Here is an 18,618-nt window from a genome sequence, read left to right as displayed (position 1 = left end):
GCAGAGACTGAAGGGGATTGAGGATTGCCCCCACCCCACCCTTCCCCAGGAAAGCTGTAGTGACAGTTTGGAAACGGGCTAAACAGAGCCTGGGAACGTGGGGGAGATTAACGCTGGAGACCTCACCCCCACCCCAATGGGACTCGAACCTCCTGGGCCGGTACATAGGGTTGACGGCCACGAGAAGTGTGACCTTATGGGAGTCTCCAGGCTAGGAGATGTCTGGAAAGAAGGGGCATTAGTCCCATTCGATGAATTACAGAAAGAATACGAACTAACAGGGAGTCAAGCCCTAAGGTACCAGTAAATGAAGCACATCCTGGAGCAGGGTGGGGACCTCCAAGGTACCATAGAGGAGAAATGCACACTGGAATACAGAGTACTCCGTGGCCCCCGACGGATCTACCTTACTGACCAATAATCTTCCATCATAGGATCCCCTCAGGGAGAAATGGGAGAGGAAACTAGGCAGACTTGAGGACGATGATTGGAGTCAGGCACGCAGGCACCCCGAGCGAAGTGGCAATAAGAGCAAGGTTATGACTCAATAAGTTAGAAATACCGTATAGTGCATACTAAACATGAACCTGACTGTCCTGGATAGGAAGGGTGACTGATGACCTCTGTTCACGATGCTTGTGGATGACGGGCACCCTGATTCACACATTGTGGGAATGTCCGGGGTTCTGGGCCTACTGGGGGCGGATTGGTAAACGACTATCAGCAACACTGGGTTACAAGATACACCCCAGCTGATGTCCCTGGGCATCTAGGGGAGCAGCCCTTTGATAGATACGCACAGCTTTTCAACAACTTGGCCTTGATAATGGCCCGTAGAGACCTCCTCAAATATTGGGGTGTGAAGATGTTGCCAACTAGGCGGGAATGGGGGGAAGGTATGAACTGGTGTATGGAAGCAGAGCAGAATATCGACCAAGCAAGGGGATGTCTCTAAAAATTTGAAAAAATATGGGGCCCATGGATAGAACTGAAGGAAAGCATAGGGTAGATTGCCAGAGGAGGGTCGAGGTAAGCTGGGTGGGGATCTGACTTAGACTCTGAACACAACACCAAAGACATGGGGACCAACAGAGAGACTGGGGGGTTATTGGAGTAAACAGTAGTCCAGTCTTGTAAAAATGAGAAGTCGATACAACCCAATAAAAATATATATGTTTTAATCAATTTCTGACGAAGAAGCATATTAGATGATTGTATGGAATAAAAACATAATTGTCTTTTGAATTTAGAACAACGTTGTAGAGTGATTAAAAACTATGGGGGTCTATTACGATGGAAGGCGGATAGGCCCTTGGAAATGGGACCGCCCGCCATGTCTGCAGCGGTCCCGCATGCGCAATTAGGATGCGCCCGCCACACTGGCAGGCGCATCCCGTCTTTTTTGCATTGCGGCGGGCGATGCTGTCAGCAGCACCTGCCGCAATGCAAAAAGGCATGTGTGCATTTGCATGCACAACGTAGCAGACACTGCACAGTGCCTGCCACGTCATCCATGCAAATGCAGGGGGGTACCATAGGTACCCCCCATGTGCCTCCGCCATCCCACCAACACCCTGGGGGCCCGCACCACCAGCTACCAATTGTTGGTATTTTGCATTAGCGAAATACTGTGTTTTGAAGCATTTCCTATTTGCAAATGCTTTGTACTTCGAAATAGTGATTCACTGTAATCTTATTTAGCGATTCAGTATTTTCCATCACAAAAATAAAGATTCACTAAATATTCATTGTAGTGTGCGATATTAAGAAATATGCCATTAGTGAGCAGTCGCTAACCATTTTGCGACTTGCTTGCAGCTCGCTGTGTTTTTTGTACATCAGGCCCTAGTTTGCAAACTTGCACCAGTGGAGTGGTCCATCGTCGTAGAATGAAAAGCCATGCTTGATGCACTTTTGTTCAGCGGTCACATGTTTTGGAATGGGCCTCAGCATGACACCTAAAATTGCAAGAAATGTTCACAATATATTGTCCAGTGGCCAGTCCACTCAGTTCTCCCAAATATGCACGGGATCAGCAATGCTGTGATGTGGGGGAAGCAGTACGTCTTGTATCGTGACGAAGTCCTTTCTCCCTGATGCTTAAATCAGAGTGCCATGCAAACCAAGGCCATTGATGTTATTGCTCCCACTGCTGGCGAACCCAACTAGTGATAATGGGGAGAACAATGTCCTCTGATACCTTACAGTAATAATGACTGTTGGCAATCTCTGGGTGCGTCTTGCAGTGTGCTTAACATTCTACATTCACCCTTGAAAGAAATGCCGTATTCTAAAATTACTATGGTGCTTAGAAGGTGGAATTTCACATGCCTCACCAATGACACAACACAAAGCCATGTGTGAGGGATATAGTTACTGAACCCTATATGTTAGCTTGGAACCTTACTCCTCCCTTTTGGTAGCCAAGAGAAAATTGCTTTTCATACACGTTGTTGAAAGTTCAATGTATTATTTTTAATCTCAAGCGATCTGAAAGGCTAAAGGTACTCTAGCCAGCTCTAACAAAAAGCACTGGCAAATCCTATAGGTCTCGACTTTGAGATCTACTGCTTTTTCAATTTTTTTTAGCTATGTGTACAGCATCCCGGATGCTGTGCAGTTTGGCTAAATAAGGTGAAAAAAGCCTATGACATGGCCGGCTGTTTCATTTTGTAGACACATGCTCCAATCTTTTGCAACCAGACAGCTGTGCCGGTCCAGGGAAGGCATGGCTTGGCAGTTCGGGCTGGACTGTTCCGATGAGGCACAGGGTCAGACTGATTTGCAAATGGCCATGTCTGAACTGGGGTGGCAGAGTGGGCTAAAGAACGGTGATGGATTAAACCCAGATCTGCTGACTGGGTGTGAGTGTTTGATTGGTTCAGATGCTCCGTCCATCCCCACCCCCTTTTGTACCACTTTGTTCGCCATAAGTTGGCAGGTTATGCTCAGACTTGAGTCTCTTGCTCACTTTGCCACTGGATTCAAGCAAGCCTGGTTGAAGACGGCTGTAATGCCTGAAACCGGTCCTAGGAAGCTTGTTTCCGGTCCAGGGAAGGCATGGCTTGGCAGTTCGGGCTGGACTGTTCCCATGAGGCACAGGGTCAGACTGATTTGCATATGGCCATGTCTGAACTGGGGTGGCAGAGTGGGCTAAAGAACGGTGATGGATTAAACCCAGATCTGCTGACTGGGTGTGAGTGTTTGATTGGTTCAGATGCTCCGTCCATCCCCACCCCCTTTTGTACCACTTTGTTCGCCATAAGTTGGCAGGTTATGCTCAGACTTGAGTCTCTTGCTCACTTTGCCACTGGATTCAAGCAAGCCTGGTTGAAGACGGCTGTAATGCCTGAAACCGGTCCTAGGAAGCTTGTTTCCGGTCCAGGGAAGGCATGGCTTGGCAGTTCGGGCTAGAATGTTCCCATGAGGCACAGGGTCAGACTGATTTGCATATGGCCATGTCTGAACTGGGGTGGCAGAGTGGGCTAAAGAACGGTGATGGATTAAACCCAGATCTGCTGACTGGGTGTGTGTTTGATTGGTTCAGATGCTCCATCCATCACCACCCCCTTTTGTACCGCCTGGTAGGCTCGACCTAAAAATTAGACAGTGTTGAGTAACTCTTCATGAAGCCTGTTCAACATTCTATGAAGAGATATTCTTGAAAGAAAGAATATTCTTTGATGGCCTAAGAACTTTTTCACTTTTTGTTTTCCATCTAAGAATTTTTCGTTGACAGTCTTTGAACATAAAAGTGTACAATGACAACATAGCTAAACCTGTACATCGTGTTTTTCTAAATTGACATTTTATTTACTGCTGCTCAATCATTCTTTTTGCAGGCCATCAAAATTATGGTGCTAGCCTTGGAGAAGTATGGAAGCTATGAGAAGTTCCAGCAGGCGACTGGGGGTAGTCTGCTTTCCAAGCCACGCATCTGGTATCAAGTGAGGAAGTACATGGAGAAAGAGGGCTGCATCGGGGAAGTAGGTATTGCTCAAGGACATCAGCTAAAAGAATGTTATGATGCTGGAAGAGGGATATGTATGCACCTTAATAGTCAATATAAATAAACACCAGTGACAACCTTCCTCAAGGACTAAAATGACCTGGATACGGATTCCAGGAGCCCAGTTTCAAATGTGTGTTGCTGGATATGGATATTGATACGGAAATATGTGTATATCCAGGGTAAAAGCAAGAGAAAATCTACTTGTTATAAATACCAACTGAAACAAGTAGACACCCTTATACACCAATAACCAGTTCAAAGATCTAGTGGCGGGATACGAAGGTCGTAGAAGGTTTGCTCTTGAAATTCCAGAAATATACATAGATTTGAGTTTGTGTTTAGGTGAGAGGTTTGGAGAGGTGTTATACAACAGAAACAATCAATAACTCTGTTAAGTAGAGGACCTGAGGTGTGGTTGTAAAATCAGTCATCACAACATAAGTGTGTCAGGCAGAGGTTGAAGAGTACCATGTGGATGCTTTTCATGGACAGGGAGGTATGGAATTGCCTTCTAGGAGAAGTTGTCAAGGAGGAAGTTAATTAAAGGCCTTCCAACATTCCAGACACAAAGGTCACACAAAACAATTCTTAATGTAACCTCAAGGTTCCTATCTTTGGGCAATGTGTCTAAAGTGTAATAGAATTTGAAATGTGATGAATAGAAAGAACCTACTGATATATACTGCTCTGAACTGCATGAGAATGCGGGTCATTCCACTTATATATATTGTGATGTGTCTTTCACCACTACATTGTAAACTATTTTACTGCATTATTTCCACAATGCTTTCATGCCCCATGTCAAGGTCCTGAAGAGCTTTTCAGACCAGGGGTCATCGTATCTGATTCTGCATGGATGAGAGAATGGTGTTGATAAAAATGCCATCTGTTAGAATTAAGTATCAGTGTTGAGTGTGGTGTCCCAAGAGCGTGCTTCAAACCTGAAGTAGCAGTGTATGATCTTCTTCTCTTCCAGGGGATCCTCATCAATAGTCATAAGCATTAGAATATTGCCGCCTATGCGCGGGACCCCAGAAACATTATATTATATGTGCCTCCATATATATATATAAACATATATATATAAAAAAATAAGCAATTGCAGCCTAATAAACATTAGAGCTGAATTATGCTGTAAAGAATTTCCATAAACCATGAACAAACATGCATTATAAACATGAGACAACAACAGTATTGTTTCAGAACTTTTTTAATGCTCAGAAAGCAGTGGAAATTCTCATGAAACACTGAAAGCATAGGAAGCTCCCAGACTGCATTGCAAAACTACAGTCTAAAAAGATTGAAAAGCTAACCTGCATCAACATGCAGTAAACTGACACTGTGCCTTTAGGGCACCCATGACCCCCAGCTTCCCATCATGCCTCAGGGGTGACAGTTAGGTCAGTTGCTCTTTCCAGCTCCTTCAGGAAGGACCCTGGTAACTCAGTTCCACTCTTTTCTGGCTTTTTGTCAGAGAATTCCTTCATGATTCTGATTTTTTGCCTTACTTTGACATTTTACATCAAGTCAAGTAAGTATCTGTCTTTATTGGCAGTTTTTTTTAGGCTTTTTCTCTCAAAATGCCCTCACTCTTTGATAACTGCCCTTCTTGTGGCAACAAGAAGGCCAAAATAGACAGTCATGATGTCTGTATACTTTGTTTGCCTGAGCATCGTGACCCAAAGACCTGTCCTCACTGCGAGCGCCTGTCAGAAAGAACTCTTAAGGACAGGGAGAGGAATCGCATTTATGGCCTGGCCCAAAGGTCATACAGAGGAATATCTCTGGTGAAGAAGGGCTCTAAGAGGGCTAGAACACCTTCAAGGGACAAGTCTTCACGTCCTTCAGCTTCAGCGTCGGGCTCGGTGCTGAAGAAACAACTACCGGGGGGTCATTTATCGAAAAAACGTCCGTCGACGGCAGGCTCGCCGTCAAAAAGAAGATCAGGTTAGTCGCCGACGTCGAGGATTCCAGCTCCGTCGTCGAAATCCCCTCCGTCATCGTCAACCAGGCGACGATCGGCGTCGAGGGAGGTCACTCCTCCGCCATCGTCAACAGGGCAACGATCAGCGTCGAAAAAAGTGACTCCTCCGCCGTCGTGAACCAGGCGACGATCGGCGTCGAGGACCATCACCCCTCCGTCATCGTTAACTCGGCGACGATCGGCGCCGAGGACAAAGACCCCTCGGCCGTCATCAACCCGGCGACGATCGGCGTCGAGGGACGTTACACCTCCGCCGTCGTCATCCAGACGACGATCGGCGTCGAGAAGTGTGACCCCTCCGCCGTCGTCAACAAGGCGATGATCGGCGTAGAGGCCCAAGATCCCTCCGCCGTCAACAACCAGACGTCGATCGGCGTCGAGAAAACTATCTTCATCGGCGTCTCATCGGCGCTCGGCGTCGAGGGTGGCCAATCCCCCTCCGCCGTAGTCGCATAAACATTCGACGTTGAGAGAGGAAGCTCCGTCGTCGGCTGGTCATCGCCGTTTAACGTCGAGGGACCATCATTCCTCGCATTGCTCGCCGTCGAGACATTCGACGCCGAGATTACTTGTTCCATTTGAGCCCATCCACAAGGCTTCGTTGCAACACCTCTCTTGGAAGGTTGCGTTCTTGGTGGCAATTACATCAGCGCGAAGAGTAAGTGAGATACAAGCGCTGTGTACAAAAGAACCCTACACTGTTTTCCACCACAACAGAGTAGTCTTAAGAGCACATCCATTCTTTTTACCTAAAGTGGTCTCTGATTTTCATATTAATCAGTCCATTTCTCTTCGATCTTTTTTTCCAAACCCTACGACCCCGGCTGAGCGGTCTCTGCACTCTTTAGATCTTAAGAGAGTGCTTAAGTTTTATTTGGAAAATACCAAAAGTATTAGGAAGATGGATCAGCTCTTTGTCAACTATGGTTCAAGGAGAACAGGCTTTCCAGCTGCCAAGAGATCCATCTCCAGATGGATTGTTTCCTGAATTAAATTGGCTTCTCAGCTGGCGGGCAAGCCATTACTGTTGTCACCTAAAGCACACTCTACCAGGGGGAAAGCGGCCACAGTAGCTTTCTTACACGATGTCCCTATGTCTGAGATTTGCAAGAATGCAACCTGGAGATCAGTTCATACCTTTACAAGGCATTACTGTCTTGAATCTGATTCCAGGACTGATACTCAAGTAGGACAAGCTTCTTTGAGGAATCTATTTGGGTAGCCTGCGGCCTGTACAAGCTTAGTTTTTCTAGGCTTAGTATTGATATTACTGTTTATCATTACTCCTTTGCCCGCAGGGAGATGAGGTGAGGCTCGCTATTCTATTCTAATGCTTATGACTATTGATGAGGATCCCCTGTAATAGAAGGATTAGTTACTTACCTGTAATCCTAGTTCTCTTCCAGGGGTATCCTCATCAAAGTCATAAGCAACCCTCCCGCCTCCCCGGGCAAAGGATTATTTTAAGTTGGAGATATGGTTAACCTAAATGTTTCATGTTTTTTTCAGTCTCTGCAAAGAACAACTGACCTAACTGTCACCCATGAGGCATGATGGGAAGCTGGGGGTCATGGGTGCCTTAAAGGCACAGTGTCAGTTTTCTGCATGTTGATGCAGGTTAGCTTTTCAGTCTTTTTAGACTGTAGTTTTACAATGCAGCCTGGGAGCTTCCTATGCTTTCAGTGTTTCATGAGAATGTCCACTGCTTTCTGAGCATTGAAACAGTTCTGAAACAATACTGTTGTTGTCTCTCATGTTTATAATGCATGTTTGTTCATGGTTTATGGAAATTCTTTACAGCATAATTCAGCTCTGATGTTTATTAGGCTGCAATTGCTTATTTATATATATATATATGTTTATATATATACATGGATATACATATGTGGGGCACATATAATATAATGTTTCCGGGGTCCCGCGCATAGGCGGGAATATTCTAATGCTTATGACTTTGATGAGGATACCCCTGGAAGAGAACTAGGATCACAGGTAAGTAACTAATCCTTTCAGGTGTGTGGCAGAATACAAAGAAGTGTGAGGACAGGTTTGCAAGCGGCTTATACAAAACAGAATTGTAGCCTTGGAAGAACTTGAGTCTTTGAATATGAATAGTTTCTCAAGAGGTAAATGCAAACCACACGTAGTTGTAGCCTTAGATATACTTATGTCTTAGATTATGGGGAAAAATAGGACTTTATAGCTCTTCTGAATTGCAAATGATTGTGGCTGGATAATATATTTTGGCATTTTATTCCCAATAATGTGCATGTTACTACTAAGAAGCAGTTGCCTACTATGAGTGCTTTGTGGAATGTAGGAATTATTAGTGGTGGAGCAATTCATAAGCTGACTTTTCTTTGATTGTATAGTCTGAGTTTTATTTATGATCACCCGATGTGCAATACAGAGGACACTACTATTAAAAGTAGTTCTTTGGGGACAGGGGTAATATGGTCCCATGTGTTAAGGCGATGACTTGTCTACCTGTAGTGCTCTGTATTCTTTGTAGATCAGCAAATGCTCTTTTAGTCATACGAATGGAAATACCATCTGCATAGTCCAATCTTGATAGCACTATAGCTACGGATACGTGTATCCTAGTTGAGAGCCCAAGGGAGAGGCAAATGCATCATAAGATTATTTTTGTCTACAGTGGGTCTCACATTACTTTGCAGACTTGGGATTAAACAGAGCGGTTGTACGGCATAATCAGTGTTTGGACAAAATATAGTTTCTAAAATATCACATGCACAGAATATTTTGTCAAGAATATCGAGGACAAAAGTATTGTGAAGGTAAATTTCTTTGGGTGAGCAAAGTTGTACTATACTTAACTCCACATATATGTACCTTGACGATGTATATATCTTCAAGTTAGGTAGATTTGGGGTTAAGAATAGCAAATTACTAGGTAGTAAGGGAGAAAGAAACCCATATGATCAACATAACCTGCATTATGTAAAGCATTTTCTCATCCACAAATATTGCTGTCTAGAACCCTGTTAAGATGTTCAAAGGCGTAGTCTCCCAGCACACCCATAATTATAGGGACAACATGAGATGCAGTGGGTATATTAAATAGTAGGCACAATATATCACAAGGTTAACAAGCAACAGGCTGAAGCAGGCACAAAGGAGAAAGTGACATACAAAAGGGGATCAAAATAGGGAATTTACACCAAGGTTTCCCTCCACTCTAACAATCATTCTTAAACACCAAGCCCTTAGCATGGCAACCACAACTATTACATGCTAAGTAGCTTACAGAGTTCCCCTATTCTACACTTATTCGGGGGTGGGCTATCTCTAGTGTTAATCTAAAGAATCATCCAATCAACTTTTAAATGTATTTTATTAATAAGTAATATGTTTGAGTAATAGAAGATGACCACATTGCACATTCACAGTGACTACAACATGAAAGTCTTTGCCTGAGACTTCACCCATTGCAAGATTGTTAGGCTTTTGTTAATTTAATCCGTTTCTTTTCTCTCCCTCTGCTTTGCGTTGCCTTTCTTTTTTCCCTCCCCCTCCTTCTTTTTAATTTTACAGGTTTTCATATAGAATTATTCTACTTATCACATTGGTTTATGTATTCAGACAAACATTGTATTGACCTGGTGATGATCCTTAGATTTGAGTGGATCGAAATGTTGTTGGCTTAATCATTCAGACCCAACTGCCTGACTGTATGCAATTGATTAGCGAGTGCAGTAGTGCTGTGTTTTGCAGAGTTGTGACTTTAATTCTGTATTTCTTTTGTCATTCATTCTTTTACCTGTGTGTGTGTTTTCTTACCTGTATAGGTGCACCCCGTAGGGGTGATTACCCCTACACATTACTTTTTACTTCATGTATTAACAAAATACATTTTAAAGTTGATTGGTCGGTTCCTGATCATTAATTATACTCCTGTTGCATTATATAAATGTTGTATTTTTGTTTAGGGACCCTTGTTCCTTAGAACATAATACTACCCATGGTCCCTACACATCCTTGGTTTCCCTTGTGTTTGCGAAACGATTCGTGTAGTTGTGGCAGGGTAGGTTGAAAAAATGTCCCCACTTCCATAAGGGGGGTGCTAGGTAAAATGCTTAAGAGTGAAGGTGCGATAGTAGAGCCCGGGGAGCACCTACTAAAATGTAGTAGGATAATTAAATTTTAGAGCCCGGGAAGCACCTACTGAAATGTAGTAAGATAATTAATTGACTGGAGGTAGGGATACAATTAGATGCTGACTTTTGAGGAAAGATTTTGTCCAGTTAAGTAATGTGCCCTGAATCCAAGTTTAATACACGTCTTGAGGTAGTAGATGGGTCGTCAACTATGTGAAAAGCTGACAATAGGTCGGTATTTTTAAAATAGCAACCCTACTGTTGTTAACACTGGTCATAAGGTCGTATCAAGTAGAGAATAGTGCAGATTCTGTGCTTCTGCCCTACCTGAATCCATTCTGTCTATCCAACAAAAATTGTTTTGTTCATTGAAATTTTTATATCTGGGCGAAGGCTGCCTTTTCAACGAGGGTTACGAGGGTTACCTAAGACGTGCCCGTTCGCTATTGGTTTATAATATCTCACCAGATAGAGGGATGGTTAGAACAGAAGCACCCATGTAAAATAAGGTTGGATGAATCATGCAGGGCCGGCTCTAGGGTGGTACGACCGGTGCCACCGCACCGGGTTCTGACTTGGGGTGGGGGTGCCATATTTGCAAGTATATTATCATTTTAAAAGCACCTGCTGCCCATTTCTTGCCTCCAGAAATGTTCAGGCATCAATAAAAATGTCAAGATGATTCTGGTGATTAATGTTCTTCCTTGAGAGTGAGACAGAATTTTGTCTAGTAGAAGTTTTGACTCATTTTAGTGCAGAGGGTTAATATGCCTATTGATAAGAACATGTACCATCCAGATCCCAAAGTGCAAAAAATGTAATTGGGTCAGTGGGTTACTGCTTTTGTTATAGTGATCCTTTTTCGGAAAAACTTGAAGTTTAGAAGTTAAAATCCTAATATAGAACAGTGAGCTATTAACTTTCATCATAGAACAGCATGCAAACTGCAAGGTATAGATTAGAGCTATATGTGTCTTTGCCCAGTCTTTCATTATCCTAATCTTCAAAAAAAGAACCCCTAACAATGGTGTTACAATTTAAATTCTGAATTTGTATTTTTCCAGACCAAGGAGGACTCTTAAACTATACTGCCAGTATGGATGACATGCGACTTCTACACCTTGTTGTCCTTTGTCTTAAGCAACATTGCCGATACACTGATTTACACAAGTATAATTGTCTCTGTGCAATATGTGTGTGATGTAAGATGCTCTGACACCTCACCTGGTATAAGTGGCGCTATAAAACGAAATGAATCTGAGAGAGTGTGGTTATGGAGACTTGAGGGGCACAGTTAAATGGTGATAGAGAGGGAATCCGTCGCAGAGGTGGTCATGGGGGGCGCCAACAAACATTGTCGCACAAGACGCCACTAGTGCTAAAACTGGCCCTGAAAACATGTAACATTAAAATGCTGCCCTAGGGTCTTCTGTATTCAGAGATGCCAAGCAAACGGCAAATTTAACCAGCATAAACAATGTATAAGTCCAGGATGGTGGTGTGGTATATATGTTGATTATGAGTTAGATGGAGAGGTATGTCCCGAGCAATGTAGCGCTGTGCCTGAGTCCATGAGGGTCTTTGTTTATGGGCCTAAATTAATAATATGATGAAAATGAGCAGGATTTATGTTAACATATACTGGTGTGTAATTGTGTGTGTGTGTGGGGGGGGGTCATCCAAGGACATTACAAGCCAATAAATAAACCTTGTGGATGTTGAATCCCTTTTAATGAAACTTGATACTGTACGTCGTACTACATTGTCTTATTACAAACTCAAACTAATTAATCAATTACTCAGCGACTAGGCTATTAACTGAAGATCGCATCTACATAATGACATATCTAATTACAATTATTTGGACCAGCAACTCTATCATCGATCATTTCCTGACTCGCCAGTGTGTGATAAACAAACAAGTGAATAAAGATACCTCTGGTTTTAAATCCCTTCTTTAATTTACTATGCAGAACACATCGGTGGAGCACCCTATGTGATATAACGATTTTTGGCCTGCTTAGTCTGAGCAGCAAATCCAAAGAGAATATTTTATTTGAGTTCATTGATTTACTTTTTCAACTGATTCATTTCCGTGAAACCTTATGTATGTATTTTATGAGAAGAAAAGTGAAAGGTCAAATTAAACTTTACTGATTCATTTTAACAATTAGGTGATGATACTTAGCTTAGCTATTGCTAAAATTGCTTCCATCATCAGGTTTCCAGAATCAATGTTCTAGAGATGTGGTTCTTACCTTTTGACTTTTAGGGACCCCCGCTTAATCATTACTGGAATCCAGGGCCCTCCGCTGAATCATTTTTGGAATCTGGGGACACCAGCCCAAGCAACTTTGATGAAATGAACCTCAAAACAGTCCATAAAATTACATAGACAAGCATTCATCAAGGAAATATAGAAATCACGAACTCCACCATTCATTGAGTGCAAGGGCTTAATGTACAGCTTACTCTTTTTGCTATCAGCCTTATCAGTTGATTTTTTTTTTTTTTACTGTGGTCCAAGACTTCAGCCTCATGGGATTTCATCCAATAAAATCTTGCAGAAGTTCGGAAGAGAAGCCCATGCATGTAGTTTCTCCTTAAAAAGAAGCAGCTATTAGCACCAGCTCGGAACAGCTGCAGCATCCCTCCCCCACTGAGTTGAAAATACAACTGGAGCCAGCCCATGGAACAAGTTGAGCATGGCAGTCCTTTGTGGTACAGGCGTTTGCTCACCGCCCGACTGCATCAGACAGCGGGCCTAGAGTAAACTTTCTCGGGAATACTCACCAGAAGAATTGCATCTTGCTTCACATAGCCCGCATTCTTAATCACGATAATCATTATGCACAAATTCATTTTCTTTGAAATGGAGTGCAGGCTTTTGAGCAGGGAAACTGCACGTGAAGTGTCCCAATCACTGCATCAAACCACTGTTCGGTTGCACTAATTGATTACAGCGCTGCCAAAAAATAAATTAAAACACACAAAACAACGGAAACATTTTCAACATAAGATGACAAGATGGCTGCCTTGCTGCCATCAAAGTTCCAGGTGTCCTACGTGCATTCCTTTAAGTGCGTTGAATGACGCACACGACTCCCACTGTAGTGACGCGCTATAATGGTGTGCACAAACAGCAACTGACAGGGCGCCCTCTCAGAACGCTGAGGCAGCGATTATTCACGCACGGGCCCTGCGCTTAATGTCCGTCATCATTTTCCTACTGCCACTGCTCCTGCTCCCTTTGCCGTCACTCCCAGAGCAAGGTGAGACTTTTCATTAAAAATTGGTCAAAAGGCCGGGGGGATCTCTGAAAGCTGCCTACAATATAGCACTGCAGTTGCCTAACCTTAAAATAAACGTGCACAACTGAATTCCATGTAGTGAATTTATGTATCTCATGCAGTGTAGCAAGTTCTCAGTGCTAAGCGTTTCAGCTGTCAATGTCTGAAATGTCATTATTTTTAGCTTCCTGTAATTTTGCCATTTAATATGAGGTTACAGGAGGGAGCACTAGCTTCTTGGAGTTTCTTGTTGCTCAAATGGCTGTAATTTCTGATATTTTGAAGTTTCCCTCGTCCTCATTGCATGATTTTTGTTCGTGAGAAAGTGTCACTCATAGTCGCTGAAATGTCACTCATAAATTCGCTGAAATTATGAAAATGTCACACATGTCAATCTGAAACCTTGGCAGCTATGCGTCCCCCCCCTCCCGCTGTCCGTGTCATTATTTTTAGCTTCGTGTAATTTTGCCATTTAATATGAGGTTACAGGAGGGAGCACTAGCTTATTGGAGTTTCTTGTTGCTCAAATGGCTGTAATTTCTGATATTTTAAAGTTTCCCTCGTCTTCCTTGCATGATTTTTGTTCGTGAGTAATTGCTGTCTGTTGAGCTCCTCCGTAGGGTACAATAGATCTCACATTTGCGAGAGATTAAGCTAATGGCAATGTAAATGACAATGCCATTTATTTATCTGTTTTCAAAACCAACACATAAATACAAATTTTGTCATTTAAAATGCCAATAGCTCTAACTTTTCCAAAGGCGAAACCATTGCATTGTAAATGCTTGTTCAACACTGTTAAGGGATACTTTTTGTGCTCTTTCCCTACACAAGCTTGTAAAATAGTTGGCTCTAGGCCCACATACTTGTGAATTAAGGCACACTGACACTGGGATAGGGTACTGGTAACTGGCCCAGGACATGTGTGCGTGGCCTCTTTTATTAGCAGGGTTACTTGACCGGTGATGCCTTTGATGTGTGGGTGTATAGTAAATACATCACACTTAAACACTAGAGCGTGTCCTGCAGGACATTACAGAGCTCTTACATCTTGTGCAGTCCTTTCCTTACGTCTTCCTAAAGCCAGAAAGAAAATAGTAGGATTTTCTCGTGTTTTCAGTTTTTGTAGTAATACAATATTAGATGTTGCAGTCCTAGCACTGAGACATAAGCAAACCCCTCTAATTCATGACATCCTTGACAGGAGCGTAGCTTGGTCAGTACGACTTGGAGGGGGTTTGAGCTTCAGATTTTTCGACAATCACACTGATATATAAGTCAAAGTCAAAGTCAAAAAGGCTTTATTTCGACATATAACAATATCTTAAAAAGCATACATACAATAAAAAATACTTTTCAGTGTATTTAAAATAAACCGTAACTTTCTGCTATCAGAAAATGGATCTATAGATTCTAAAATAAGCATTTAGTTTAAAACAGACCATGGTAAAAAGTGTAATTAAACAATTTGCCTAAGTCTTTTTGACCGGATTCGCCATGCCCACCCAAGGTACTTCGAGGTGGCACATGCGTAAAAAGTACGAGTGTCCGAATAGAGAATCCTTAAAGCCACGTTGCAATGCCTAGTGCCCAAAGTACGACACATGGGCTTAAGCCATTTTGACCGTGGAACTATGTATGCAGGACACTCAAATAAAAAGTGAGGGACAGATTCTCTGCGCTGTGGGCAGAAGGGACACCACGGAGCAGTCTGGTATGGGATTTTCCAGTGACAAGTAAATTCCATTACAGGGAGAAGACCAGTTCTAAATTTAAAGTATAGGGACCTTTCCCAAGGGGCTGAGATGGTGTCCAGATACAGTTCTCTGAAGGGGGTATCTTTGGACTCCATGAAGTTTCTAGTCGACTTGCATATCGAGGTAGAAGAATTCCTTCTGTTTGTTACCCAATTCCAATAAAGTTGTTTTATTGTGGATTTGGGGGGGGCTGACTGTTGGTGCCATGCTTCTTCCAGCCCCAGATTGGTAAGTAAGGCTTTAATATCCGTTAGCCACTTTATTTTCGCCCACCCTGTCGATCTTAGTATCTCCCGTAGACCGTCCGCATAACTTGAGAGTTCAGGAACTCTCCAGATGCGAGCCCACAGAAGCAAAGGGCGTAACTTCGCTAGGTCTTCTATAGCCCGACAGCCCATGTCCAATTGCAGAGGCAGGATGGGGACAGACAGGCCAAGGGACATCAGGCTTCTCAAGAAGGAATTCTCAGCTCGAGTAAGGTCTTTCAAGTTCGACATTCCCCATAATTCCGCCCCATACAAGGCAGCACTTACTCCTCTAGCCGCGTAAATGTCCAATACTGCAGCTATGGGTTTAGTTGAGGCTGCTCTCTGCTCTTTTAGCAGGGTCCCGGTTATTCTTTTTAGGTTTAGCAACATCTTGAACAGATGCTGGTCCCATTTCATGGAATCCACCAACCTGATGCCCAGATAATCGAAGGTTTTAGTCCTGTCCAATGCCACGGAGCCCAATGTTGGCGGAGGGCCCAGTTTTTGCGGAGGGTTCAAAATAAGGTACTTTGTTTTGTCTGTATTTATACAGAGTCCTCTTTGTTTACAAAAATCGTCAAAGCCTAAGAGAAGCTGTTGTAGGCCCATTGGCGATTTTGACAGGAGCAAAGTATCGTCCGCAAAAAGCAGGGTGGGGATGGAACGACCTGCCAGACGAGGGGCATCTGCTGGAATCCTTAACAGGTGGTCCACCACCCCATTAACATAGAGCGAAAAGAGTGTTGGGGCAAGAACACACCCTTGCCGCACTCCTCTGTTCACATCTATTCTTCGGGTTTTTTGGCCATTGGGACCCCAGCGAATTTGGGCGTAGTTGTTTTCATGAAACTTCATGACCAGGTGGAGCAGGTAAGGTGGCAGGCCAAGATCATTAAGAACCTTCCATAGATTATTTCTGGGGACCAAATCGAAGGCCGTCCGGAGGTCGATGAAGGCCAGATATAATGTACCCTTCCCAATTGTGACGACCTTCCAGTGGATCATAAGAAGCCTTAGCGATTGTTCAATTGTTCCAGTGCCAGCACGGAACCCTGCCTGAAAATGCGAAAGGATCCTGTTCTCATCTGCCCATTGCTGTATTCTTGTTAAAAGAACCTTGCCTGCGACTTTTTGTGAGCAGTCGATCAGACTGATATATAATGTTAATCATTATTAGAGAAGCAGCGCAAGAGGGCGCTTAAGGGCCAGTGGAAAAGAAAACGAGTGAGGATTATGAGGGATATTAAAACACAGTATTTTGTAAAATAACCATGTTCTAAGACATTCAAAACAGAGATGAGAGCGTATGTGTTTTCATCTGATTGAATATTTAGAAATCCCAGGTGAAATCCGACAGACACCTTATTTTACCTGACTAAAAGCTCCTGAACCCTACTCTTTATTAAATAATACATTTATTAGCGGAGGTGTAAAACCTCCCCTTTCACGTCCATGCCTGAATATATATATGATTATATGGGAAACATCACTTACAACGCAAGCATTACAACGCACTACCATTACATCGCAACCATTACAACGCAAACCATTACAACGCATTGCGCTGGGGGCGCTCTAGGATAGGGAATATATTTAATTTACTATCCAACACCTTCCCTACTATCCACGGGGACTGGAGTTGGAATAGTAAATTAAATAATTCACTATCCAGCGCCTAAAAGCACTATGCGTTGTAATGGTATGGGATGCAAAAACCGCGTTGTAACAGCAGGCGTTGTAATAGCCTGCGTTGTAACGTCATAGATCCGATTATATATATTTTTTCTACCATTGAGCTCCTGGAGATAAAGTAATTGGTCACAGTTGCTCTCTACAAAATTAATGACAGTGTGAAGATTTTTATTAGCTTCAGGGATGTCCCAGGGAATAAAAAGCTCGCTCCTGACATCTTCTGTGATCAGTAGGTGGCAACCTGGCAAGGTCAACGCAGCTTCCATTCTACTAAATATGTTAGATTTGATGGTTTAACTTTTAAAAATTAGTCTCTAAGGGGATCATTACGAGTGCCCCTATAATTCAGATGGGGCTATTCTGATGGATACTTCTGCCTGTGGATTCCTCACCTTATGAATACCCCCTGCGCCAGCATTCTGCGGAAATTCTATCCTAGCTCTCCCACTTCGACGAGGATGTCACAATAGCACTGCTCTGCTCGTGACACCGTGTGACGTCATCTAAGCCATAAGCGGACCTCGTCGGCTTGCTGTGTCTGTTTCCTATTTTCTGAGCCCTTGACCCGAAACGGTCTGTCTAGGGGCTCTCCATTTTCTTTGAAGAAAACTTTGTATCCTTGTTGATTTCTGAGGCTACTTCCAGGAAGACTGGGTTTAAACCCTGCAGAGAGTGTGGCGGGCATATGTCGATTACGGACCCGCATGAAGATTGCCTTTGGTGCTTATCTTTGGATCACGACGTCGAAGAATGCCGAAGGTGGAGGAAAATGAATCCTAAGGCCATTAAAGAGCTTGAAGCTAAGCTGTTTATGGCCAAAGCCAAAAAGGAGAAAAGGGGTCGAAAAAGGGCGAAGTCATTGTCTTCCCTTACATCGAAGTCAAGAAAACATAAGAGGTCTAAGAGGAGTCATGGCTCTCTGCACCGTTCTTCGAAGGCCAGGGCTTCGAGGCCGAGGCCAGCTCCAGCTGAACCGCTTCGAAGAAAGGACTTAGTTTCTCCATCTCCATCTCCTCGGGTGATGCCGGTTCCATCTCCGGGTCCGGGGTAGGCGGCTTCGAAAGGCTCTTCGCTGCACGAAGGCTCTGCGGCTCCTGTGATGTCTCCGACGCCTAGGGAGTGTTCACCAGGCTGGGTCGCTTCACCTGTGCGGGCACCGTCCCCAGCTCTGCAGCCTCCAGTTTGACCTCAGGTGGTTCCACTTCAGGAAGGTTCATATCCTGCTTTTCCTGCTCCTGGGTCAGACTCTTCGCATTTTCTTAATGCAATGTTTAGCATGCTTGTAAGGGCCTAAGCTTCATCCGGTGTGCCTTCGGGCCCCGTGGGTCCTTTGGCCTTTAGCTTGGGTGTTCCTCACGTTTATCCTCAAGCACCCTTTATGCCATTCTTGCCATCGACTCCGGCTTGGCATTTCCCGGCGCCGAGGTCTTCCACTCCGGCTCCTCGGACTCCTTCGGCTGTTGAGTCGGCGCCTCCTCAAGTTCGATCGACGTCGAGATTTGATGCTGAGGCTCCTC

General features: G+C 43.7%; 1 protein-coding gene across 1 annotated transcript in view; it reads left to right on the top strand.

Annotated features, from left to right (window-relative positions):
- Positions 1-18,618, top strand: part of MATCAP2 (microtubule associated tyrosine carboxypeptidase 2) — a 358,052-nt gene that overhangs the window by 185,916 nt on the left and 153,518 nt on the right. The window contains exon 3 of the mRNA XM_086964828.1: positions 3,843-3,986. Coding sequence (XP_086820954.1) covers positions 3,843-3,986 — 144 coding nt within the window. The remainder of the gene's footprint in view (positions 1-3,842; positions 3,987-18,618) is intronic.

The sequence above is a fragment of the Lissotriton vulgaris genome, chromosome 4_1 (genome assembly GCF_964263255.1).
Source record: "Lissotriton vulgaris chromosome 4_1, aLisVul1.2, whole genome shotgun sequence".
Classification (NCBI taxonomy): Eukaryota; Metazoa; Chordata; class Amphibia; order Caudata; family Salamandridae; genus Lissotriton; species Lissotriton vulgaris.
Note: the sequence above shows the minus strand (reverse complement) of the source record. Positions and strands in the feature narration are given on the sequence as shown.